This window comes from Balaenoptera musculus, chromosome 12, assembly GCF_009873245.2.
Source record: "Balaenoptera musculus isolate JJ_BM4_2016_0621 chromosome 12, mBalMus1.pri.v3, whole genome shotgun sequence".
Taxonomy (NCBI): Eukaryota; Metazoa; Chordata; class Mammalia; order Artiodactyla; family Balaenopteridae; genus Balaenoptera; species Balaenoptera musculus.
Genome location: NC_045796.1, coordinates 1,940,943 through 1,967,005, shown reverse-complemented (window position 1 = coordinate 1,967,005; position 26,063 = coordinate 1,940,943). Strand labels below are relative to the sequence as shown.

At 55.9% G+C, this 26,063-nt stretch overlaps 1 protein-coding gene across 1 annotated transcript; it reads left to right on the top strand.

Annotated features, from left to right (window-relative positions):
* The first annotated feature begins 302 nt into the window (after positions 1 to 302).
* Positions 303 to 16,254, top strand: KIF25 (kinesin family member 25). Its single transcript, XM_036872105.1, is given in 7 exon segments — positions 303 to 418; positions 4,680 to 4,754; positions 7,061 to 7,210; positions 12,364 to 12,477; positions 12,479 to 12,532; positions 15,224 to 15,444; positions 15,821 to 16,254. Coding segments are annotated over 7 exon segments (1,164 nt in total).
* Positions 16,255 to 26,063: the final 9,809 nt, after the last annotated feature.

Here is a 26,063-nt window from a genome sequence, read left to right as displayed (position 1 = left end):
GAAATACCTCTAAGGGAACGATGTCAAGAGTACGCTAGAAGGGCCGTAGGCTTGGGACGGAGTGACCAGCCGGGGGATGGTCAGGGGCCGTTGCATCAGCCTGGATGGTGGACGAACTAGTCCCTTAGCAGGTGTGGAGAAGGGGAGAATCAAGATGCTTCAGATGAAGTCAAAGCTGAGTCAACAACTGCATGCGGCCAAGGAATGATTCCCGGGGCATCTTCCCTCTGATGCCGAGACAGCAAAGGATCACCTCTCTGGGGATGCCAGCATTTAGCACCAGGAGACCCTGCAGTGTCCAAATGTGGCAGCACCCACTCCCACAGCTGCCCGTGGCCGAGCTCTTAGCAGAGGAGGAGACGGCGGCGGGGCCACTGCAGTCGGGGAAGTCGCCAGTGGTCACCCGCCGCGTCTGGGGGTCGGGGAGGGGGCACCAGCTCCGTCAGCTGAGAGGGGAACATCCTCCTTGGTTGGCGTCTCAGTGGCTGTACACAGGGTTCAGGTCGAAGGGGAGGGTCCTCGCTGTGGTGCTTGGGCTGAGCCCAAAGAGAAAGGAAGGAATGTGTGTAACTTGCTGTACAACTAGGTGAGCGGAAAAACTGAAATTTAACTCTGCACTCAGGGCTGATTCTGGAGTCTCGGGACTCAGGATCAGCTGACTTTACAGGTGGTGGACCATGTGGCTCTTAGCAAACAACAACACTGTTTATTTTCTAACAGCTTTTTATGGAACTAGTAAATGTCACAATATTTTATTTCAGTTCTGAAGGAAAATCTCAACAGTTTCATCACTTAACTCCTTTTTAAAAGTAAACGTGGGTGCAGGGGAAAGCACGGGCTTTACCACTTGGGAAATTATAAATGGCTCCATGGTCAGAAGAAAGTGGTCTCGTAAGTAGAATAAAATATTATTATTTTTTTAAAAAAGCAAACTAAAAGTAACAGGAATTGACCCAAAATGCAATGGGAAGAATAAGTCACTTTTATTGTTTTGAGTATAATTTGTGTATCAGGCAGCTGGAGGCCTCTTGGCTGTGTTCTTTTACTGTGTGTGGTTATGCCGTGATGTATCTACCAACATATTTGTAGTAATTTCTACGTGTAGTCGTTCAAGTTCAAGCGTTGACTGACCCCTGGTTATGGGCAAGACACCTTATTAGGTACGACGGGCACAGGTAAGGCGAAGATAGTCCCCACGGTCAGAGCTGCACGTGGGGACCGTGCCGGGGAGCAGAGGACGCGGGGCTGAGCACAGAGATGCAGGTGCGCTGGCCACTGGGTCTCCACGGTCAGCTGACCGAGAGCAGCCGGGGAGAGAAGGAGAGAAAGGGCCGGCCTCCCCCAGCCACCTGGACCTGCCTTTCCTCTACCTGCTTAGCTCACCTGTCAGAACCCGCTTCCCCATCGCTTCCCCGAGGGGCCCTTTCCTCTACCTGCTTAGCTCACCTGTCAGAACCCGCTTCCCCATCGCTTCCCCGAGGGGGCCCGTTGTCGGCCTCGGGGTGGCCGCCGGCTGAAACGACATCTCTCCACGGCTTCCCTTGTGAGTCAGACCCCACGTCCTTTCATGTGGTTGAGTTGGGGGCATTTCTTTTTTTCTGTGAACTCTTCATATCTCTAGCTGTTTTCCTATAAAAATATAGAAAGGATTTCTAATAGAAGGAATATATAAGAAATTTAAGGACTATAAGGGATACTCTTTCTATTATACTCTAAATTTTTTCTTCTCTATTTTTAGGGGCACTTGACATATTAGGGAAATCAACCTTTTGTCAGTGATTGAAGTTGCAGCTATTTTCCCTAGTTTGTCACTTGCATTTTTTTCTTTGCTTCTGATATCTTTCAGCCATGCAAAAGTCTTTTATTCCCCTTTAACATAATTGTAGTTACGAAGGCTGCCAGGTAATAGACAAACATACCTGTGTGCTTTAGCAGTTGCTGTGGCCCGGTTTCTTACGTTAATCAAACCTCATGACCCATTTGGAATGAGACCTAGTGAACCGTACGAGGAATGGTTCCAGTTTTATTTTTTCATGTGTCTATCCAGTTACCTCAGTACCACCTATTAAAACACGTCTTTCCCCCTAACCTGGGACGTCGCCTTTCTCAGAGAGTACGTCGCTCTTTGCGGCTGTGTCTGTTTCTGGAATTTCTCTCCTGCCCCAGGGTCTGTCTACTCACCACGTGCCGACCGCGCTCCCCGAAGCATGGGCTCCACCACAAGCTCCAAGTCCCCACTGCTCTTCCCCCAGGGTTCTCCTCTCTATTCTGCTCTTCGATTTTGCTAAATAAGTTTTATAATCAAATTGTCTAGCCTCAGAAAAAAAACTGATAGTATATGTGGTATTTTTGGGGGCATTCAGCTCAGTTAATAAGCTAACTTTGGAAAAACTAACATCTTGTTGGGACTTCATATCCAAGGACATGGTGCTGCATATCTTTTCATTCATTGAGTTGAATTATGTGTCTTTCAGGAGTGGCTTATGGTTTTCTTCATAAAGGATTTAGACATTTCTTATTAAAATCTACACCTTGGTTTTTTATTTTCTCGTTTCCTATCATGTATACAGTCTTTCTCCCATTATATCAGGGAGCTCATTTTGTTTGTATATATGAATGCTATTGGGTTTTGTACATGAATTGGACAACCTGCTACTTTACTAAATTCTGTGGTTGATTTGGTAATTTTCTTCAGCATGTGACTTTGCATTGCCCAGGTGTCCGGCCGTATCACCTCTAAGCAGTCAGTGGTTCCATCTGCTTTGTGATCCTCATGTCTCAAGTTAGCTAACGAGGACTTGGTACCATGTTGAGTAGTGGTGCAGTGGCAGGCCTGCCACCTTTTCCTCCTGTTGGTGAGAAAGGCTCCGGTGTCTCTTTAAGTAAGATGTTCACAAAGCCTAAAATATTTACTATTCAGAAAAAGTTTGCTACCCCTGAATATCTATGAAGACATTCAACCAGCTGCAATGATTCTTAAAAACTGACAGGAAAGGCTTCCCTGGTGGCGCAGTGGTTAAGAATCCGCCTGCCAATGCAGGGGACATGGGTTCGAGCCCTGGTTCGGGAAAATCCCACATGCCGCGGAGCAACTAAGCCTGTGCGCACAACTACTGAGCCCGCATGCCACAACTACTGAAGCCCACACACCAGAGCCCGTGCTCCGCAACAAGAGAAGCCACCGCAATGAGAAGCCCATGCACCGCAACAAAGAGTAGCCCCCGCTCGCCACAACTAGAGAAAGCCCGCACACAGCAACGAAGACCCAGCGCAGCCAAACATAAAGTAAATAAAATAAAATAAATTAATTTTAAAAAACTGACAGGAAAAATAAACTTATTAGAGAACTGGAGAAATGTGTACGCTACCCTCATCTTGGATGATATAAAGGAATTACTGTTAATTTGTAAAAGCGTGACAGTGGTAACATTGTGATGATTTTTAGGAGTCACCATCCCTTAGAGATGCATACAGAACATTTACGGATGAGCTGGACCTGAGGTCAGTTTCAGAGGGCTCCGGGGTGAGGGGTGGCTTTTAGGTGAGGTTGGGGACAGTCGGTGATTGTAGGAGCTGGTGGTGCACAGATTGCACTCATTCACTGTTCTTCCTGCTTTCGTATTTTGGTGGGGCTTTTTCGGTGAAAAGTTAATTTAAGAGTTCAGTCCTGTCCCTCTTGTTCTAAATGTCCTCCTTGGTGACTTCCCTGGCAGTCTGGTGGTTAGGACTCCACGCTTCCACTGCAGGGGGCGCGGGTTCGATCCCTGGTCAGGGAACTAAGATCCCGCATGCCACGTGGCACGGCAAAAAAAAAAAAAAAGCCCTCCTCATCATGTATAATAAGCAGCATTTTATAAGGAAGGCCCTTCAAGTTTAAAATCAGTCCTGCTTCTAGACATGATCTGGCTCAACTGAGCATTAGGACACATTTTGAAAATGAAAGAAAAGTTTGGTTCCAGTCAAGTAAAAACTTGTATTTCAGAAAACTAAGCTTAAAATCTAAGTATATTCGATTCACACATGACACACTGTGGCTTTGTCAGCAATGGGCGGCCCATCGCTGCCTCTGCCCTTGGGGCGTTGTTCCCATCTTGTTTCACACTGTGCAATGAACCATGGTTTCTGGAAGCCACTTCCTACTTGGGTTTATTTGTACATGTTTATAAACACACAGACTGTCCCTGTCATAGCCGGCATTCCAGTCCCATTTTGTGTATTAATGTTCGGCTGAACCAACCTGGGGCCTAGGAGAACAATATTTTTAAGAGCTTGAACATAAAAATTCAGTATTACATGTCAAATATTGCCAGAGTATGATTTTTACATCCTTGTTGTTGGACCTACTTAAGTGGAACTAATTTAGTTATGGGATAATTATATGGTATCCTCTCTTTTTTTCTTGCTTGCTTTTTCTTTCTGCTTTGCAAGCATTTATAACTTTGCTTATGCTTATTACATTTTTATAGCAGAGGAAACAATTTTCATTCTTTCTTAACCTCTGTTAGCTTGAAAAGTAATAAAATTAATCTTTCATTGCTTAAAAATGTATGAATCTTGACTGTGTTGGGGTACACGTGAGAAGTACATAAGGATATTTTGTTTCTCAGGTTTCTGTATTTGGATAGTAAAGTACATCTCTTTTTCTTCCAAGAAGGCATCATTTTCACTTTGCCTCTCAGAGTTTATGGTCCAGCAGAACCTCAGAACGCGGTGTTTGAGGATGTGTGTCCCCTTCTGACGTCCTTCTTAGATGGGTGAGTTAAAATATTTCTGAGGTCAATTATCACAGCTACATGTAAATGTAAGTAGATCTCATTCGTGCTACACACGAGAGTTGAACATGAGCGTCTGAGCCTTTTATGTGCGTGTAGAGCAGACCCACAGCCCAGCCTCCATGGCCCTTCTCCTAGGAGGAGACGTAAAGGCGATTTGAGGAATAATTGTTAAAGGAACACGTATGCCTTGGGTCCAGATGATCATTCAGTTGCATCACGTGCTGCCTTAAGACTGAGATGGCAGCGGCTTTCTTCACTCTGGGATTCTTTGTAAGTTTCAGGCTTTTCTAAAGTCTGTTAACAATGTTGACACTAGATCAAGGGGCTTGTCCCTGTGGGAAGGAGCCTTTCCCCATGGAAACTACTACTGGTTTCCAAGCCAGTGGCCATGACCTAGGAATAAGGGTCACTTTTCAGCAGTAAAGCGCACAGCTCTGTCGACTTAACTGACACACAATAAGCCAAGACTTTCCACTTCGGGGCATTTTGAAGAATCTCGGTTTGGCGGAGAAGTTGACATCAAGCGTCCTGAAGGAGATGCATTTGTGTTTGTCCAGCACGGCCAAATCCAACAAAATGGGAGCTGTAATTATAGGGCTGGATCCAACCACAGCGCTGCAGCATCTGCCATCACGGGGTGCAGGGAAGGCTCGCGAACCCAGAGGTCGGGTCAGAACAGAAACCGCGTGTTGTCAACTGCACACACCTACCCGGCTCCTCCTCTGGAATATTGGGGTTTTTAATGTCCATCTGACAAAAGTTCTTCCATTGAAAACGATAGGAGTCTCCTCTCTCTCTCTTTTTTTCCTAAGTAGGCATCTAATTAAGCAGATTCCAGAAATAAAAAATGGCATCGTGGTTAAAATGAGTTAACCTTTGCCTGAGTTGCCTTTTCCATAATAAATACAAAACAGATGGCATATTTTAAGTCCTGGGCCAGTTCATTCCTCTCTGCATTCCTCAGTGGTTTGAAAGATCCCTTGAAGAGCTCATTTACCCACTGCAGTCAAAGACATCCCGCCGTCCCCCGCCAAATACACATGCATCTCTCAGGGAAGGTGTAAGAGATGTGGAATGCTGTGGGGTCATGTTATAAATACCTGGAGACTCTTCAGTTCTGGAAGAAAAAAACACAGGATGGTAGCAGAGAGGGCTTTGATCAGTTCTCGCCTCCACATATGGTTTCCATCATCTTTTCAGGGAACAGTCAGCCTTGGAAGCAGAGGCCTCCAGGATCTCTAGGGCTCTTCGTGTCACCGTTCAAGGTCAGAACCCATCAGAACTCTTCAAAGTCATTTTATCAGAGCCACAGCCTTTGTTTGACTGGAGGAGGGGAGGGGTCTGATTAAAGGTTGATCAGTGGAATCAGAATCTCTTCGGGTGGGGCCTGTGCTTGGATGTTTAATCTCCCAGGAGACACGAAAGGGGGTCGGGCCTTAGCTTCAGCCACTTGTGGGCCAGGATCACCTGCACCTTCACGGCCAAGCATATAAATGTGTGTCGTAAACTTACTTCAGATGTTTCCCATCTTCTCACTGACGTCTTGGGCTAATAGCACAAATGGAAGAAGACTTATGGATCCTTCAACGGTTCTTGTCTTCTGTGAAGTAAGCTGCACCAGAATAACCCCAAACTGTAGGATTGTAGTGGGCAGGCCGGCCCGGCCCTGAGAGGCTGTCGGCACAGTCTGGTTGAAATGAAAACCCCAAGGCCCTTGGAGAGACAAAGTATAAGAATACTTCACAACCTTAAGTTTAACTAGTCAGCAATACTGGCAATCATAAATGTAATGGGGAAAAATATTTTTAGGGCATCAAAAGAAAATATGCCAACTTTTATATCATTTCATATACATTTTAGTTAGCCTGAGTTTATGAAGATGAGCTTACTTCAGGCAACTCCGTAAGTTCGAATGAGTGGAATCTAGGAGGAGGGCCTGTCTCAGGATGGCACCCTCGGGTGGGCTCTGAGGGCACGAGCACCAGCCACGGTCTCCCACGAGGAACTGTGGAGACACCTGCGAGAAACAGGTATCGCTGAGACGCATGTGTGTGTGTAAACATGAATATGATTTAATCCAATGTGTAACCAAGTAACCACAAGGGTGGATTATGCAAAAGGCAGTTGCAGTTAAATGAAGGCCCGGATTCTCAGGAACGGAGGCACAGAGGATTCAGAGGGAAGTGGGCTCAGGAGTTTCACCCACGTGGCACTCTTCTGAGAGTCCAGTCATGGCACTAGGCCCACTGTGGGTCTTTCTGTCCTGAAGTCCGCTTGCGTTTTAGGTACAATGTTTGCATCATGGCTTACGGACAGACAGGAAGTGGGAAGAGCTTCACCGCGCTGGGCCCGCATTCCAAGGGGGAGCCGGCCCCGCAGTCGGAAGCCCTCGGCGACTCGGGCGTCATCCCCAGAGCCGCTGGAGAACTCTTCAGGTACCGGCGGGCGGTGAGGACGAGCAGAGATACAATAGACGCAGGTGGTGAGAGTGACTGTGCGAGAGGCCACGTCCCATCCTCTATCAGGACATGTTCAGAACTGCCGAGCGTTCACTCCTGGGCGTTATTACCACACATGCTAGAAATGCTTATGACACATTTATGTCGAAATTCTATCAGTGAGACGACACTTCTCGAGGAGATCTCTATAGACGGCTTCCCCCGTCAAGGGAGGGTGGCGGATGCAAGACAGAGCGGGGAGGGGACAGAGTGAGAACCTGTGGGCTTGCCCTTGCTTCCTGCCTGGGAAGAGCAGACACACCTGGTCCTCTTTGTGGGGTGACAGCAAATGTGTGTTGAAGAGTCTCCTGTGCCACTAACGCGGCCCCAGGAGCCACAGAGGCACGTCCCCTGCTGTTGTCACGATTTTCCCACTACAGTCACTGCTAGAAAAAACCAGTAACAGTTGCCCCGAGTGGTCCAGGAGGCCGTGGTGCCAATGTCTCCTCCCATTGGTCACTGACCTCCCACCCTTGGGGAGTCCCGGTGTGAGATACTCATCTTCACTTTTTTTAAAAAAATTAACTAAATAATTAATTTATTTATTTTTGGCTGCATTGGGTCTTTGTTGCTGCGTGCGGGCTTTCTCTAGTTGTGGCGAGTGGGGGCTACTCTTGGTTGCGGTGTGCGGGCTTCTCATTGCGGAGGCTTCTCTTGTTGTGGAGCACAGGCTCTAAGTGCGCGGGCTCAGTAGTTGTGGCGCATGGGCTCAGTAGTTGTGGCGCATGGGCTCAGTAGTTGTGGCACACGGGCTCAGTAGTTGTGGCGCACAGGCTTAGTTGCTCTGCGGCATGTGGGATCTTCCCAGACCAGGGCTCGAACCCGTGTCCCCTGCATTGGCAGGCGGGTTCCTAACCACTGTGCCGCCAAGGAAGCCCCAGCTCATCTTCACTTTTGCTCACCGTTTCGTAAGAGCCGTGGCTCACCCTGCGTGCGCGCCGTATGTCCCCAGAGCCTGTCAGCCCCTGGAGGGAAGGCGTCTCCTGCAGCAGGTGTTCAGTGGAGCCAGCTGGCCCTCTGTGCTCCTATAACCCCTGGAATTCGGGTTTTGTCTCCATATCTTCCTACGTCATCCTTTTGTGTCTTAAAATCAGAGCCAAAACATAAGAAGTCCCACAAAAGCCTGATATTTTGGTTCCTCTTCAAACCAATATTCTTTCATTATTCGTGCACAAGAAAGATGTATTTGTTAATTTACTTCTACTAACCCCTTCTGAAAAAAAACCTTGGTGAAATATTTCCCAATTTTTGGTAGTTCTTGTTCTCCAATTGTCTCTTGTGATTTTCAGAATCAGATCGTTTCCTAGGAGATCAAACCCATCAGCACTGGTGAGTTGCTGCTGCGGTAACAAGCATCCTGAAAGTCTCTGAGGCCACAAGGCCCTCGAGGGCTGTGCTCAGTGTGGCCACCAGAGCGCATGGAGAAGGCCTGGGGACGAGGCCAGCCTTGGGGACCCTGCCTGTCTCGTTGGCCTGAGAAGACAGAAGGCCAGGCCTGAGTTCCACGGGCAGGACGCCCGTGGGCAACAGAGAAGCCCTCCCAGACACAGGGGTCACTCATTTAGGGATGAAGCCCTCCTCTGGGGACACGGCACCACGTGAAGCGTTTGGTTCCGTTGCAGGTTCAAGAGACAGAGGCTTCGGTGTGAGTCAGAACTTCTCTGCAGAGCCGCTGGCACTTGCCAGGGGCGTCACCTGGTCCCGCTCCAGGGTCCCCTCAGCTGGCCACAGCCATGCTTGCTGGAAGTTGGGTAGCACCATGGGATAACGTGGCAGGACCGCTGCAGCAGCATGTGGCTTTCCTGGGTGTCATGGAAGAGGGACACGGGAGAGATGGGTAGTGGGTGAGAGGGTGGTGTTGTGTCCACTCCCCCCGTCTCCCCGGCCCTCATTTCCTTACCCACATTTAAAGTGGCTGCTCCGAGCGGCACCTGCGCTGGTAACGCTCACAAGCGTCCAGGCGAGTGGAAGCAGCATGGCTGGTGCCAGGTATCAGAGCACTGACCGGTACCTTACCTCCCTGCTAAGCATACTTCAAGACCCAGAAACAGAGAGCTGAGGCGATAGAAAGAAGCGCTCAGGTCAGAAACAGGGCCAGAATAGTGGGGAGTTAGAGAGTCCTCCCCCTGAGCCTCACACGACCGCCGTCTTCTTGTCTTGTGCTGGGGACCCCAGGGGGCAGGCAAAGCAGAGTTTTGCTTCATTGAATCCGTGGTGTGAGCTGTGCACCTGCTTACAGGTCTGTTCCAGACGAAGCTGGATTTGCAGACAAATAACGTACAGGTCATGTGTATTTGGTTCTGGAGCTTGTCCACGAGGGCAGCAAACAGAGGCCAAGGACTCAGGGCAGGACAGAGGCTGCTAAAGGTGTCCGGAAAGAGGCCCATTAGGACGACACTTGGACAGTCAGCCTCTCTAGAGATGGGACACACAGCGTCACCAAATAGGGACATCACATTGACACATTGTTAAGTCACCTCGTTTCTACAGTGGGTTTATTCATGTTTTGAGTCTTGGGCATGAAATGATAACTTAAATTGTGACAGGTGCTCCCGTAGAGCTCGGTGTCTCACAGCATTTGGAGCCTTCAGACGGGATTCTGACTCTGTTCTTCTGAGTGGGTGGCCACGGGCGAGGCTTACCTCCCCAGGCCTCACTGCCATCGTTTGCAAAATGAGAATGATAGTCCAAACATGGAAAATTTTCTACCTCTTTGTTTTCTAATCACAAGTGGACAAGATCCAGAAAGGAACGCGTGCAGCCGTATTCGCGGGTGAGTTTGTGCCCAACTCAAGATGCAGCACAAAACCATAATAACCTCGGGTATCGGTATCAGAGGATGTTTATATGAACCCTTTACCCTAAAAAAGGTTACTCTTAAATTGCTAAGGGGACCAAAGGAAGGTATTCCCCTGCCATTTTCAATAAAGCAAAATTCTAGTTGGGGTTCTTTCTGCCTAACACCCTCTCCTGCGTCCTCGGGAACCCGGCTGCTGGCCTGCCTCTTCTCCAGTGACCTCGGCTGTCATTCTTACCCATGCATTTACAAGGCTTTTCTACCTGCTAGACACCGCTGCAGGCACACGTGATCATATTCAGCCCTCAAGGTGTCTAGAACAGAAACAGACAAATAACCAGGACCCAGGAGGACCCAGGCAGGAATAGATGAACAGGACGAAAGTGGCCGAGGACACCTGGAGGGGGTGCTCGTTGGCGGGGGTGTGATCGACCCGCCACCTCCCTCCACCCTGACTCTGGGCTCAGCGCCTGTCCTGCGTCTCATGGGAGCCTCTGCATATTTTATATAAAATGTATCACCCTATATTGGAATCGTTTGCCTACTAAACACTTTGTTTCTTCAAAGCCAAGAATGAAGACTAGTTTTAGCATTGTTCCCAGAATCTAGCCAGTAACTGAGGAATACATGTGTGACGAATGAATCAATGCATTAAACAAATCAAGTACTTAATTTAATGGAAGACAAATCTTTCCAATTAGCTCCCTGGTATTGTATAGATAAGAAATGTAATTCAGGTTTGGGGGCCCTCGGAGGGATGGAGACGAGGGCTGAGAGGGGGTCTGTGTGCATTTTTCTTAACATGTGGCAGAGGGGATGTACAATCTGTAGCTTAGCGCACCTTGGTTTTTCACTTTTCAGACAGATATTCTTCTTACAACGTTCTCAGCAAACCCCAGTGCTGAGAACAACCCAAATCTGAACTCTTCGCCAGCAATTATTTTCATCAGAGAATTTAGCTTATTTTTCTTTCATTGTCGTCTTTTTTATTTTCTTTTTTTAAAATTTATTTATTTATTTTTGACTGCACTGGGTCTCCACTGCTGTGCGCGGGCTTTCTCTAGTTGCGGCGAGCGGGGGCTACTCTTCGTTGTGGTGCACGGGCTTCTCATTGCGGTAGCTTCTCTTGTTGTGGAACAGGGGCTCTAGGCACGCAGTCTTCAGTAGTTGTGGCACACGGGCTCAGTAGTTGTGGCTCACGGGCTCTAGAGCACAGGTTCAGTAGTTGTGGCGCACGGGCTTAGTTGCTCTGTGACATCTGGGATCTTCCCGGACCAGGGCTTGAACCTGTGTCCCCTGCATTGGCAGGCGGATTCTTAACCACTGCGGCATGAGGGAAGCCCCTAACTTTCTTAATTATCATTAGAAGACATTAATGGCTCATTTTATCCATAGCTCTCTTGTGGATGCTGATGAAAAACCCAACCCAGCAATGATTGAGTAGGACCCGTCCAGGCCAGTGCTCAGAATGTCTTTATGGACAAGAAGAAGCACAGTAGTCAAAATCAGACTGGCTTTGCTGGGCAAGTGTCCAAGATGAAGTTGTTTGTTCCTTGGTGACTGGGTTGTCTGTCAAAGGGACAAAGCAGGGACGTGGGCGTCGGGGAGGAAACCCAGGGTCAGGGTCACTTCTCCCTGGGGTAGGACTCTGGGGTTTTGCTCTAAGTGTGTAGTGTCTTTATTTTTAAACTGATCTGCAATCTGTGTGTAGTACTTTAAAACCTGAAACAAAATAAGATGTGTGGTTGTTTTCTTAAGAGCCTGGGTGGGTCTTAGAGAGGTCATGGTCAGGGCTTAGTTGGAAGGCACAAAACCAGTGGAACTGACTCAGTTCCATGGACTCAATCTCCCCTGAAACAGAACAGATTTTAAAATAAACAAGCCCACTTGCTGGACCAGTGCTCAAAGCCTTTGCAGCTTGCTTTGGGCTTCTGGGTGGGATTAAACTCGAGTGCGGTGACTTCTGAATCAAGGCTGTGGGCTCTTCAAGCATCTTTATAGAGTGTGATTAGAATCCGAATGCTGAAATCATTGATTTAGATACAACTCAGATAAAACCGTCTGTATTCCCAAGACAGTTATTTTTCTCTGCAATTTAAGGAGGACATTCCCTTCTTCCTGCGTGGTCTTGATTAGTGAGATGCTGCCCTGTGCTCATGAATCATGAGTTTTGCTGCCCATTTTCCAGGACTGTCTCTCGTTGAAATCATTCTCTAACCACTTTCTCCAGGGGGTTATCTAAGTTCCTCTGACGGTTTAGTCTCTTGTGTGTCCCTCCCTGCCCCTCCTCCAGGCTGATTTCAGAAGATCCGTCAAGGAGCCCCGAGGTGGAAGTTTCCATAGTGGAAGTTTATAACAATGACATTTGTGACCTCCTGGCCAACGACAGGTGTCGAGAGGCATCTGGAGCGGCAGGTGCCGACAACCCAGGAGGGGAAGGAGGTCTCTGGGCTGACCTACGAGTGAGTAGTCCAGGTGCCGAGCTCTGGGAACAACTGCACCTTCAAGGGGCCCCACGTGGAACCGGCCGTGTCTTCCGAATTGGTGCTCTCCCCGAGAGATGGTCCACTGTGTCTCACTGCTTAGTGTGTGGTTCACAATTTTCAATTTGCTTTAGAAGTGAGCTTTTAAAATCACAATGAAAACAAATTAATTAATCCTTTAGAATATCTCCATTAAGAGTTGATGGGACAGGTGTTATCCCCGCAGCTCAGCTGAGGGAACAGGTGTGGAGAAGTCACAGGACTTGCCCGAGGTCACTCAGCTGAGCCCAGTATCCTTGGGCCCCACTTGTCATATCAGTATTTTACCGAATGCGCTAAGGAACCCTCCTGTGAAAAAGCACAGCGCCTCGTCTTAACTAGAGCTCCTCCTCAGAGCTCTGTGTTCTTAAATCCGTGTTCATGAATCGGGTTTGCTCCAAGCGGGGGGTCACCTGTCTGACCACACAGGGAGGAGAAGGGATAAAGGGTCAGGGTCATGCTGCCTGTGTCCTGCGGTCTCGAAGTTATCGAGGGAAGGGTCTGCAAGCTATTTCTAACACTTGAAAAAGCCTAAAGGAAATCACGGTAAGTTTACACAAGTTATCCAAAACTGTCAGCTTTTGACTAATAGACAATAGGATCAAAATATTGTCTCCTGCAGATCAAAAGTTCTACTGAGCTGTCATATCTCATTAATTAAAAGAGGAAAGTAAATTTAATTTTTATTTCATAAATTTGATTTGATAGACCAAGTATTTTAAAGTCTTGAGGTTCCTGAGGGTGCCATACCTAAAAGAACGCTTGATGTTGAAAAGACTGGGAACCTCCATCTGGTTCCAAAACAGCTGATTATTTCAGGGTGAAGCCATTAGAGATACAATAAGGCAGTTAGGCCTCATAACAGTAAAAATCTGATTTATGATGTTTGATTTTGTCTCAGATGTGCTGCTTTCTTGAGCTGGGTATGCTTAGCTTGTACGTGAGGTCTCTGAGCGGAGAGTTAGAGGCTGACGTGCAGGCGGGCCTCCCCGGTCACTCGGGGAGTTCGTGTGCCCTGGGCACTCTTGGGGTCCGCCCGCGGTGCGGTGGGCTTGTGACGCTTGTGGCGGGGTCCGCAGCTCCGGGCGAGGCGGCCACCTCAGCACCTGCCGACTTCTCCAGATCTCACCTGCTGACCATGGTGCCTCTACCACAGCCGCTTCCCCCGCGGCACCGGCGAGCGGCCGTCTGCCCCGGTCAGTTGCCTGTAATAGAAAGCCACGTGCAAAGGATAGAATCCGCGCACCTGTAGGCTCTGGGCATTGCACAGAGCCCTGGGGAGGAACTGCAGACACATATTCGGAGGATCTGGAACCCAAACCCAAGAGCCACGGGGACCCCAGGCTGAGAAGAAAGGGGGGGTGGGTGGGAGGAAGGAGGGCGCTTTGCTAAATAAGATGCAGCACAAGAAGGAAATGGCATATTTTTACCTTGGGATGTGACGCATTCATCATGAGTGACACTGTAATTGTGATTTGGGCTTAGAAAGTTACACACCAGTATATAAATGATTCCAGTCATGTAAGAAAATCATGCACGTGTCGCCAGGGTCTGTAGGTCATCATTGGTCAGAATGCCTAGGGGAGCGCACGTGGGGTCACCCGCGGGGTTTGTGGAAACACAGACACCCCTCACCCCACACCGTGATCGCAGCCCCAGGGCTGGGGCGAGGCGGAGGCATGTGCATTTCTCCACGCTCATGGACCCAGAGCCGCTGTGGAGAACCACTGGCCTAGGGCCTACACTCAGTAACAAAGATCACAAAGCAGCCCCGGGCCTGGGGGTTCACCCTAGAAAGGGCGTCCTCACTCCCGTCTCAGGCCAGTGTGGGCTACGTCCCTGACCCGTCTTGTCTCGAGCTCACTTGAAACTCATGGCCCGGGCAAGGGGGCAGAGAGGGGAAGGCGATGCCCGGATTACTAACCGCCCGCCAGCCGGACTCGCATTAACCAGTCCTAGGACCGGCCTCGCTCCCAAGGAGGCCCGGGCGGGCAGCGCCGCCAAGGGAGCCCTGGCTATTCGCGCCCCAAGTCAGGTCCACAGACGAAGAGGCTGGGCACGCCCAGGCGGTGGGCCCAGAGTCGTTCTGATGTTCTTTCTAAACTTTACTGAAGTGTGTTTTCTTTGTTTTCTACATAGAGGTACACTATTTAGGGTTTTTTAAAAAAATCTTTTTAAAAAGTCTGTTTAGGAATAACACACGATGAAACTGATACGTACATCAACGTGAAGAAGAATTTCTCAGAATTTTTGTGGTGTATTATTAAACAGAAATTGTAGAATTTATTTCTATAAGGTAATAGGTTTTTCGGACTGGGATTTTAATTAATGTCATTACCAAATCTTTCTAACAAACCTTAGTTCATTTTCTTGGAACTACTTAGGCATTACTTCAGCTTTCAACAGTGAAAAATGCTCTCTCCTGCCTGTTCTTTCCTATTTTACCCAGAGGATCCCCTCGGGGTCACTGGGCCCCTTTCCTGTCAGCGTTTAAGAGGAAGGGATGAAGCCAACCAGGGTCTTGCTCTGTGTGAGGTGTTGGCCTTTGGGATGGAGCTGGAGGGGCCTCAGCGGGTGGGAGGCTGAGGGGAGCTTGGGGACCGTCTCCTGTCACTTGTCACTCCCCTGCAGCAGACCCGCGGTCAAGTCGGTCACTGCCACGGAGCTCCTCTGCCCTGCGCCCCAGTTGCCGGCCACCGAGAGGAGGCCGAGCACGTCCCGCAGAACCGCTTCTGTGTCGCCGAGGACCCAAGGACTCGGGCGGGGGTCCCTGGGCCCCGCCGGCCACGCGGAGCAGGTGCGCGCCAAGCTGAGGCCCATGGGCCTGGTGGGCAGTGAGTGCGCAGGAGAGAGCGGGAAGCCTTCCCCTGCGTGGCCTGGGGACGAGGGGTCCTGACCGTGAGTAGACGGGGGCCCTAGGCCCGATGTCCCCTCCCAGATGCCCTCTAAATCCCAGCCCCATCCTCCTGGTGCTGTCTCAGCACCGAGACCCTGCATGTCAATCCAAACACTGCTCCCCGCGGGCGGCCCGCGGGGAGAGGAGCCCAGTTCCCCTAAAAGCTTCCCCTGCTGGTGCCGCGTGGCTGTCAGAGGGGGACACCAAGGGGACGCAGGGTCCCCTCCACCTGCTCTTCCCGAGAAGCCTCCGTTTTGCTTTTCTGATTCATCTTGATGTCGCCCCGAATTCACGTAAATCCTGTGTGTGGCGGGGTCTCTGCACTTTCCCAGGTGTGTCTGGGGCGACGGGATCAGCCCTGAGGGAGACTTTGTGCATCAACCGGAGCCTGGCGGCCCTCGCAAACGTCCTGGGGGGCTTCCCGGCCCTCGGAGTCACTGTGCCGAGGGTCACTGCTGTTGAGATCACTGTCACTGCTCTCGGTGTTGTCTGGCCCTGGGTGGTTTGTGGAGCGTGGGCACCACCTGCCCCTCCGGCTGGGCTCCCAGCTCCTAGGGGTGTGGCACACGCAGGGGGTCTCTGGGCTGTGGGATTGCACCGCACCTGCACGGACGCCCCTGCTCTGGGCTGTGCGCCCTGGCTGGCCACGTGGAGGCTGGGCTCCTGGTTGCAGGTGCCAGAGACCCGACTGAGTCAGAAGAAGTGTGGGCGACCCTCGGGGCTGTTGAAGCATCAGGCTGTGGGTTTGGGGATCGAGGTGACCTGACGACGTCGGTCCTCACCCGCTCAGGCTCTGAGCCGATGGGGGGGAACTCGATGGGGGTTCTGTCCTGCACCAGGCTGTCTGTCCCGGCAGGCAGGTTCCTGAGCTGAGCTTCTCTGTTAGACTTTCCTCAAGGCGGCCCCGGCCCAGCTCAGGCCGCCCACCCAGCAGGGGGCTCGGGACGGGAGGGGCAGGGTGGGCACCCCCAGCGTCTCCTACCAAATTTGACAACAGTTAAGTGGCTTGTCTTTCCTTGGGAGACGCCGGTCATGGGAGGCTAGTGGAGCTCCTGCCATGGGGGATAAACATGGGGCAGGGGGCTGGAAACACACAGGGGAGGGGTAGAAACGCAGGGCAGGGGGACAGATTGCTCTGCTTGGAGCTGCAGCCCGTCCTGGGATGACTGAGGTGGCGCTCCAGGGCTCTTTCTGTCCCTCGTCTCGGGGTCTCCGTCTCGCTCCGTCCACAGGATGAGAGGGGGGCTGCTCCCAGGGCCGGTGCTCAGTCCAGGACACGCATGGCTGGGGGGAGGGGACGGAGGGGCCAGGCGCCCGCATCCCACACTCTCGTCTCCACGGCCGGGCTGCTGTTTTCGCCTTCCTTTCTCTCTGCTCCCACTCTTCCCCTGGCTTTGGTCTTCCTTCCGAACTGTTTACCCTCCTGTTGGCCTTTGAGGAAAGCAAGAGCTGGATTCCACCATGGGGAGAGGCCCAGGTGCCCCTTCTCAAGGGCCCGGAGGAGGCCGAGGGCACCGCGAAGCACAAAGCGGGACCCCAGCCTTGCCAGGCGCAGCCGGGGGCCTCTGCCCCTTACACTGCAGGGGCGCTCCGCGGGGAGGCCATGGGGCGCCTGGGCTGGGGCTGCTGGGGGCCGGGCTGACCCCTCCTGAGCCAGCGCGTACGGAGACGGCGGGTATGGCCGCGACCTGGGCTTCGCAGGACTTTAGAGATGCCACTTTTTCATTAGAATCTTTCCAACTGCGTGTCGTCACTTCTTTTTTCAAGGAGGTGATGCCAAGTTACGGGCGATTGTGGGCGTGGCCCAGGCCAGAGGCACGTGGCTGAGACGCTGCAGAGCCTGGGGCTTGGAGCCCGAGCGAGCGCCGCAAGCGGAGGGAGGCCGTCCAGCCCCCAGAAAAGTCAGGTGAAGGAGAGGTGGACGCGGTCATGGGCTTTTCTCCCTTCAAATGTGCTTCCTGGCATTGCCTTATAACGCGTGTGCTGTGAAAATAAACACACTGAATTTGGAGCCTGTAAAGCCGGCCCAGGTCTGGACAGATCACTGAGGCAGCAGGAGGCTGGGGGAGGCAGGTGCACCCGAGGAGCCGCCTTTGGGGGGGGAGGACTTGGGCGGGGCCCACGGGTGGGTCCCAGGGGCTGGCTGGCTGCCGGCAGGAGGGACGCGGCAGCCCGTCCCCTCATTCGGCACAGACGGGGTGTAATGGGGTGCCGCGTGCACGCACCCCGCAAAGCGCAGGTGACTGTGTGTCCTCCTTCCGCCTCACGAGGACCTGCTCGAGCCCATGTCAGGGGGCCGAGCATGATGCAGACTCGAGGCGGGACCCCGGCCCTCAACCCTGGGACCTGCGGACAGAACTGGGGGCCCCTGCGGACTCGGAGAGGAGAGCGGGGCAGCTTTACCCCCCCTGGAGCCCGGCAGCTGCGAACGTGGGAAACACACCCCGTCGTTGTTCCTGGCTGTGGTCCTGGCTGTCCCCACATCCCTCCTGGGACAGGCGCAGCCCCGTCCACGCTTCTCAGAGCGTCTGAGCATTGCTACAAGCCCACCAGGCTGCGGAGGGTCGTCCACAAGGGTGGACTGTCCATGTGGCTCTCTCCACATCACCCCACTGCTCTGAGGGTTTGGCACGTGCCCAGAGAGGACGGTCCTCGGGAGGGAGGTGCCTGGGGCAGGGCCCGGCGGGCAGGTGAGCATGGAGGTATCAGCTGCTTAGTGCGGCGTGGCCACCCGTGTCCCAGCAGGAAGAGTCTATAGCTCCACAGCAGGGAACACGCGGGCGTCCCCGAGAGAGGACCAGGGTCTGGTCACCCGTCTCACAGAGGGCGTGACCCCAGCCTCTGGGAGCCTGGTGTGTGAGGCCTGGCCCTGGCCTTGCCCTGTGGGGGAGGGAGGAGGATGAGCGGGAGAGGGGAGTGCCCGGGTGGGAAGACCCCCGCAAGGGCTGCCCCGCTCCAGGCAAGAGGAATCCTAGAGCTGCTCGGAAGATGCGCATTCTGATTTAGATCAGAATGGTTTAGATCTTTTCAACACGCAGAAATGAAAGCGATAACACCCAAAGACGAAGCGAAAAGCTGAGGACCCTGGCGGAGATTTTGTGCACAGCTCAGGGAGTGGGTCGCAGTGGGTCCGGGCCAGCGCCCAGGCACAGCCAGCACCTCCAGGAAGGAGGGGACACGCTGGTCCCAGCCCAAAGGAGGGGCTCCGCTCCACAGTGGCCGCCAGTGTCTCGGGCTGGGCACTCTGCACCCCTCCAGGGCACCCACCTCCCGAGCGTGTCTTCTGGGTGCCCACGACAGGCGGGGTGGCAGCCACGCAATGCAGGAGCCGTGGGCTGCTCCCTGCGTCCCAGCCGCCGGGACACGGCTCCCCGGGGACCCAAGGGGCCAGCGCTGGGTGCGGGAGGGGCGCTGCGCGGAGGAATCACACACCATCAACCACACAATTAGATCCACGATAGATGGGTCAGCAGAGAGATGGCAGACGATTTAAGCAGAAGGGCTAAGTGGACCTATTTGTGTGTGACACCTGCACGAATGTGGCAGCTACGGAAGCAGCAGAGCACGGAAGTGTTTCATAGTCACAGCCCAGACATCGTGAGCAGCGTAGCCAGTGGAGATAGAATCTTCTAAAATGGTGAAAGCTCCGTAACGTGACAAACAAATCAGTTTCAGCTTCCCTTGACTCACGTGACTTTCGCGTTCCTGCGAATAGGGGCGTTAAAGCAGCGGGGCGATCCTGCGTGACGTGGTGGGAAGCAGGGTGGGGCCCCAGGCTCAGCGCCCACACGGTCCTCACCTGGGAGTGCGCGCTGGCGTGTCGGCGGGTCCTGCGGCTGCGAGGGACGTGCTCTCGGAACAGGACCGTCTGCGCACTGCGTAATCCTAGGACGCCCAGCCTCGCCGTGGTGACAACCTGAGACTCCCACGGCGCCGAGTCGCCCCTGAGGGCTTAAAGGGTTGGCCCTAAAGCAGGTGGATGTGACTCCAGGGAGCTCCATTCTCAAACTGTTCCTCTCCTGCTTGCCAAGGTTAGGAATTCCGTTAGCGGGACGAGGCCTTTTGGAGCGGATTCAAAGCCTTAATACAGCAGGACAGCAGTAACCGAGTTTATCCACAGGACAGGCGTGGACCGCAGCAGCTGGGCAGGACCGCTGTCAGGTCCTGCGTCTATTTCGGCGTAGAAGAGGGAGCTGGGGGACACGGGTGCCCAGAGAGCCAGGGACAGGTCACAGCCCTGAGGGCTGCGAGGCCAGAGGAGCCGCCCGCCATGCTCCCCCGGTGCCCGGCTGCGTGAGATGGGCTCTGCCCTCGGGGACAGGGGCCGCTGCTCTAGGCACTGGGCCCTGGGCCAGGTTCTGCGTGACCATCCGACCGTGTCTCTGTTCGTCCCCCGGGCCCACGTGCCCACTGCCCCCGCTTGGCCATTCTTTGGGGAGAAGCAGGTGGCACCAGCTGTGGCGGGTACAGCACCCCCCCACTTCCGTGCGTGTGACCCAGTTCTCCCTGCTCCACCTCCCCTGTCCCCCCACGGCCCCGTGTCCTCCTGCAGTGAGAACAACACCCGGGAGACGCTGCCTGCCGCGCTGGACGCCCGCTGAGGACGTCCCTTGAGACAGTCACTGGTCGCCCAGGCCTGGGCCACCACGAACCTCACGGTTGGAACAGCGGGCCACACACTGACAGACGGTGGCAGGGGCATGCAGAGGACGGGGGAGAGCTGCCACAGGCCAAGGGCAGGGGTCCTGGGGGCCGGCCAGGGCTGTGCCAGCACGTCGTCGTGGCCGATGGCGCCCCAGCCCTCAGAGTGGCCACAGGCCAGCCTCAGGGCAGCTGTCCTGTGCTCTCTGACTCTGCGCTGTTGGCAGAAACAGAAAACACTTCATCTGTGGAGGAAGCAGACGTGGGGTCTCAGGCTCACCGTGGTGTCCCTGTGGGGCGCCAGCACGCCGTCCAGGCTCGAGGGGCTCCCGTTGTCCAGGCACGCGGGCAGCTGCCCACACCCTCCTTCCCGGGGGAGGCCCGGGCTGGGCCGGAGGCAGGGCTCGCGGGGCCCGGAGGGAGCCGGCACTGCCCCCTGGGTCCCCTGGGCGCCTCCACCAGGCGTGTTGCCGTCCACTCGCTCACTCAGTCACGGGGCCACCGCTGGGAAGCCCACTGCACCATGCCACGCCCTGTGGGGGCACCAGGCTGTTCCATACATGTGGCAAAGCCCCGCCCTCGAAGACCCCAAAACCAGTCGAGGGTTAGATGTGGCCCCCATGTCTGCTCCCCCATCCACACAGCGGCAGCAGGGGCAGGTGTGCGGACCAGAACCTCTCAGGTAGACCCAGGTGCCCCCGCCCTGCTGTCCCGGGACGGGTCTCGTACAAGGACAGCTGAGGGAGGGAGCTGGCCGTCCTCAAATTTTGGCAAATAACTGCTTCGGGGACTTGTTGCCGCTTTGGGGAACCTGCTTCCGGACTTGCTCACCCCTTGCCAGGCCGAGCTGCCCACGCTGGACGGCCCAAGTCCTTGTGCTACACCCACCCCGCACCTCCCTCTGCTGGGTGCCCCCTCCCCCTCAAAGCCTCCAGCCACGCCCACGAGATTCCTGGGGGGCCGTGGCCTTTTCGGGTGGCCGAGGTGTATTAATGATTAACGTGTTCCTACATCTGCTCTCGGAGGAAAGCTGGGTTTGCGTTCACGGGAGCCCCACGCCCCCCGGGAGGAAGCAGAGAGCAGAGGGGGTGCTGGGACACGTTCCCGTCTGTGACCAGAGGTCCTCGGGCAGAGCCCCTGGCGGGCCTGGGTGGGCTGGGCCTGCGGCCTGAATCTTATATAAACTGACGGTGATGGGGATCCTCCCGCAAGGGAAGAAAAATAAGGTGATGCACTCTGAAGTAGGTAGCAGACAAATACCTAGAGAAAAACTTAAACACCATCAAGTCACAACTTCAGAACTTTTCAAAAGCAGGCGAATAGCACAAATAACCACAGAATTCCGCGAGGCACTTCCACCACTTCATTCGACAGCACCCGCAGTCTTTCCTGGCTGTGTCCTCGACCACGTCCTTGACTGAGGAAGTCACCCTGCTTTCTCCCTGTTTCCCTGACGCTGGTGTTTGCGGCTTGCTCCCTTCACAGCCACAGGAGGGCCTGGGAGGTCTGTGAGCCGCGGGCCTCCCTGCCGCCCCCGCCCACCCCCCCACCCCCGTGCCGGCTTTGCTGCCGCGTGCTTCCAGCACTGGGGGGGTCAAGGTCCCCACGAGACGTGACCTCTGACCGCAGGGGTCCTCCCGCAGACCACTGCTGTCCCCATCCGTGACTGTGAACCCCGCGGGTATCTCCCACCTAACCCCACGTCCCCCTTGGCTGGGCCCCGAGTGCCCGCCGGCTCCGCCCACGGGGAGGGTGCCGGGGTGCACGGTGGGTGGAGGGACAGCCAGCTTAACCACTGACGGTTAAAAAGTCCCAGTTCTGCAAATTTTTCCAAACGGTGTCACCACGTGAACATGCCGATGGGGCCCAAAGCCCAATGCTCATGGCCTGGCGGTCAGCTCGCCCCGCCTGGCGCAGTAAAGAGGCCCGTCTCCTCCGTGCCTGGGCCGCAGAGTGCCCACCGCAGGAGCCCTGGGCGGAGCCTGCCCCCAGGGTCCCCGGACACAGCTGAGGGATGCGGTCCCCCGCCCACACGCTCATCTCTTCGGAGTCTCAAACCCCACGCAGCCCTTCTTGGGGCACCAGGCTTTTCTGGAGAAAGGACACCCTGAACCCGGATTCTGTCTCCCAAGAGGGAGCCAGGGCCAGAGGGCAGAGGAGGCTTCACAGAGCGGAGGTGGCCGGCTGGACACGTACCCTGGACTCCTGGCCCATGAGCGAGAGGGTGAGGCCCCCAAACGAACTGCCGCCAGGTTGGGCTGCGGTGCTTCTCTGGCCCCAGAGTCCCCGGGCAGATGGGCCACGCTGGTCGACATGCAGGTTCCCAGGGCCCCGCAGCGGGCGGCTGGCCCAGGAGTGGGCCCTGAACAAGCCCTCGGGGTTCTCGGGACCTGGACCTGCTAGCGTGACCTCTGGCCTCACGGGGCAGCCGGTGGTCATGTCCGGCCTACGCGGTCCTGAGCCATCTGCCTGCCCGCCCGCCCTCCAGCGCCCAGAGGGAACCTGGGGGGCCTGCCTCGCAGCCCTGACGAGTGTGGAGGGAGACGTGTCGGGGCGCCCCCCGCAGCCCTGGGGCCACACGACCCCGGGGCGAAGGTGGGTCCGTCCTGAGTGACCCCTGACAAACTGCCGGTGCGCTGCTGGCTAACACCCGCTTTCCGGGGCGTCTGCAGCATCTGCCTTGCCCGGAAGGCCTTGGGTCCCAACCGACGCAAGACGAAGAGACGGTTCTCCCGATGCCGCAGAGAAGCCTCCTTCCCCTCCTGGGCAGGGGCCCCCCTGCCGGCCTTCGCGGCCTCCGGGCGGGCGGGACGGGGAGGGCGGCCGCTGCGGGCGGGGCTGGAGACCCGGGCGCGGTGCCGCCTGGCCTCCGACCGTCCTGCGCTCGCCCAGCCCCCGCGGAGCGCCCGGTGCTGAGCGGACACGCGGCCGCTTGCCGTGTCTCCGCAAGGCCCAGAGGGAGCGCAGAAATAGGAACAGAGCTCCGGTGGCTTCCGGGGTCAGCCAGCGGTCCCTGCCGCCTCTTCCGCCAGGGACACAGGGGCTGCGCCCAGCCTCCCTCGGCCCCTGGCGCCGGCCACCCTCAGGTCGGGGTGGGTTGGATCAGGGGTGACAGACGCAAGCGCAGTCCGCGTTCGAGGTCGGGAGCCACGCGGCCTGAGCGGCCCGGCCCGGGCCCGCCCCCAACAGGCCCAACCCCGAGGCCACGCCCCCGCCTTCCAGAGCCGCCCCTGAGCCGCGCGCGGGCGGGACGCGCCCAGGTCCCCGCCGCCCCGGAGCCACAGCGCGCCGCCAGCGCCCTCTCGTGGCAGCCGCGGGACGCGCGGGGGCGGGGGCGGGCGCTCAGACGCCGGCGCTCCGAGTACCCGCGAGGGGCTCCGAGTGGGCACCCGGTGAAAGCTTCCCTCCACCGCTCCGCGCCCACTCACCCCTTCTGCCCACGTTCGTGTGCACGCGTGTGCTTGCGTGTGCACACGTATGGGTGTGTGTGGGACAGCAAAGCAGTCCGTTAGGCTGGGCTCCTGCTCCCAAAAGTTCCTTTAAAGGGCCCTAGACCAGGGCAGATGCAACCTCAGTTCTTACCTTGGGGACCCGACTCTGTGACCTCAGAAACTCTCGGAAAAGCAGGGGCTCAGGCCCGCAACAGCTCTGGATGCCCATCCCCGCCTTCCAGGGCCCCGGCCACACCTCCCTCGCCACCTGCTCTTGTGGCCACAGGCTGGGTGTCCTCGGGAGCCCTGTTTCGGGGCGGCCCAGCGGGGCATGTGGGCACCTCCTGCACAGGGGACTCTGAAGGGCAGCTCGGGAGGTCCAGCAGCACCACGGCCGACCCCGGCCCTCACCGCGCGCCTGGCTGGGGGGCGCTGCCCCCGCCTGGCGTCCACCCAGTGCTGGCACGTGACCTGCCTCGGTGACGTCTGCTTAACGAGGGAAAGACTGAGCAGATGAGGCCACCTCGACCGACCCCTGGCCGCCTGCCGGCCCGTGCCCCACGGCAGCACCGGCCTTCAGCCACCCCCACCAGGCTTCTTTAAAAAACGAGTTAGACAGATATGAACTCCAAGGGCGGGGGGCTGGTCTCCCCTCCAAGCTCCTCGGTCCACGCAGCGCTAGGGCACCGCGGTTCCTCACGAGGTGAAGCTTTCCGTGTCCAGGAACCTTCACCGCGAGAATCTAGTACCCGTGTGGCTGCCCCGCCCAGCCTCCCGGCGCCCCGCCCCCCCGCGCAGGCTGCCCAGGTGCAGACACACGGACGTGTGTGCAGCCCTTCATTACACATGCGCGGTGTGTGCACGAGCAAGATTTCCTTTCTCAGGAAGGACCAAGAGGCCCGGTTAGGACCAGGCTGCACACTCCGCCCCCTGGGCTCAGGCTCCACCGTGTCCCCAAAACACGGCCCTTGTGGGGTCCTCAAGGCGTGAGCAGAACAGGGAGGGGACGATGGTGTCTCGGGCACAGTGCCTGGGACTATCCGACAGTGACACACAGGTCAGTGCATCCAGACAAAGAGGGCAGCAGGTGTGCAAGGGGGGAGGGCCAGAGGGACGCACAGGTGAATTAAGCCACACCACGCCACGTGCCTGTCACCAGCCTCAGGCTGGAAGGGTGGTGTTACCCGTGGAGTCCCACCTGTTCCAGAGCAAGGAATGCAGGGCCCAGCTGGGGTCAGGAGACAGGTGAGACACGGCACCAGCCCTGCCTTTCCCTCTGGGGACACAGAGTGCCAGCCTGAGGCCAGCTCCCTCCACCATCTGGGCTCAGCGCAGCCACTCTGCACTGTCCATGAGGTGGACGGTTCGAGAAGGCCCCCTGCACGCAGGGCCCTGGAGGCGCGGTGGGGGCCATGTCTCAGCCCTGGGGCAGCTGCCCTGACTTGGATGGGAAAGCACAGCGTTAACTACAGCCCACCCTCCTGGCGCCCCGAGCCCGGCGGGTCCAGCCCCAAGTGGGACACTCGGCCTGCTCACCGGCCTCTTAATCACCGGCCAGTACGGCCCCCAGCGAAGGTCAAAGTCCCTCAATACGCTTTTCCAGAAATCGCTGTGAAACTCCACTCAGCCGTTCAGCCACTGGTGGAGCCGCCAACTGGAGAGGTGGAGAAGCTCGGAAGGGGTCTCCTGCCCCAGACGAGGGGGGGTGGCGGTCCGGCCCCATCCTTGTCCCCACCTCCCATCCAGTCTTCTGACTCGGGGAGGGGGCAGTGGCAACGAATGGCCGGTGGGCGGGGGGTGACCAGTGCTGACTAGATGCCATGGCTCCCTGGTGCCCAGACGCCCTCCGGGCTGGGTGGATACTGGGGCAGGAGGTGGGGAAGGACCACCTTCAGAGCCTGACTTGTGACGGGAAAGGAGAAAACTCAGGCTCTGCGCAGGCGGGCTTTCTTCTGGAGCCTTCCTTCTGTGGGTCAGAGTAGATCACGGCTTCCTCCTTAGCCTGCCTCTCCCACTTCCTGCCACCAGCTCCACGGAACCAGTGTCCACGTGGCTGTGCGGTTCCAGGCCCGGTGCCTCTGTGTACCCACGGCGGACAAGGTGGGCTCTGCTGAGGGTCTGGGGTGACGCAGCTGGGCGCACAGCTCACAGAGGCGCCTCTGTCCAGTGGGCCCAGGGCTGTGAGCAGCAGGGGCGGCAGGGAGGGTGGTCTGGGGACCCTGTGGCCAGTGCAGTGACAGCGATGGTGACCGTGCGCTCGAGGACTCCCGGGAAGCTTGCTGTTCCTGGTCTCACCATCCATCGAGGAGTTGGTGGCAGGGGAACCCCAGAGGTCTCTCCAATGTCCGCGAGCAGCTAGGACATTGGTCCCTAAACTTTCTGGCATGAGGGACCGGTTTGGTGGAAGACAATCTTTCCACAGGCGGGGTGGCGGCGGGGGGGTGGGGGGGAATGATGCGAGCTCTGGAGGGCATGCTGTGCGGCCCGGCTCCTAACAGGCTGC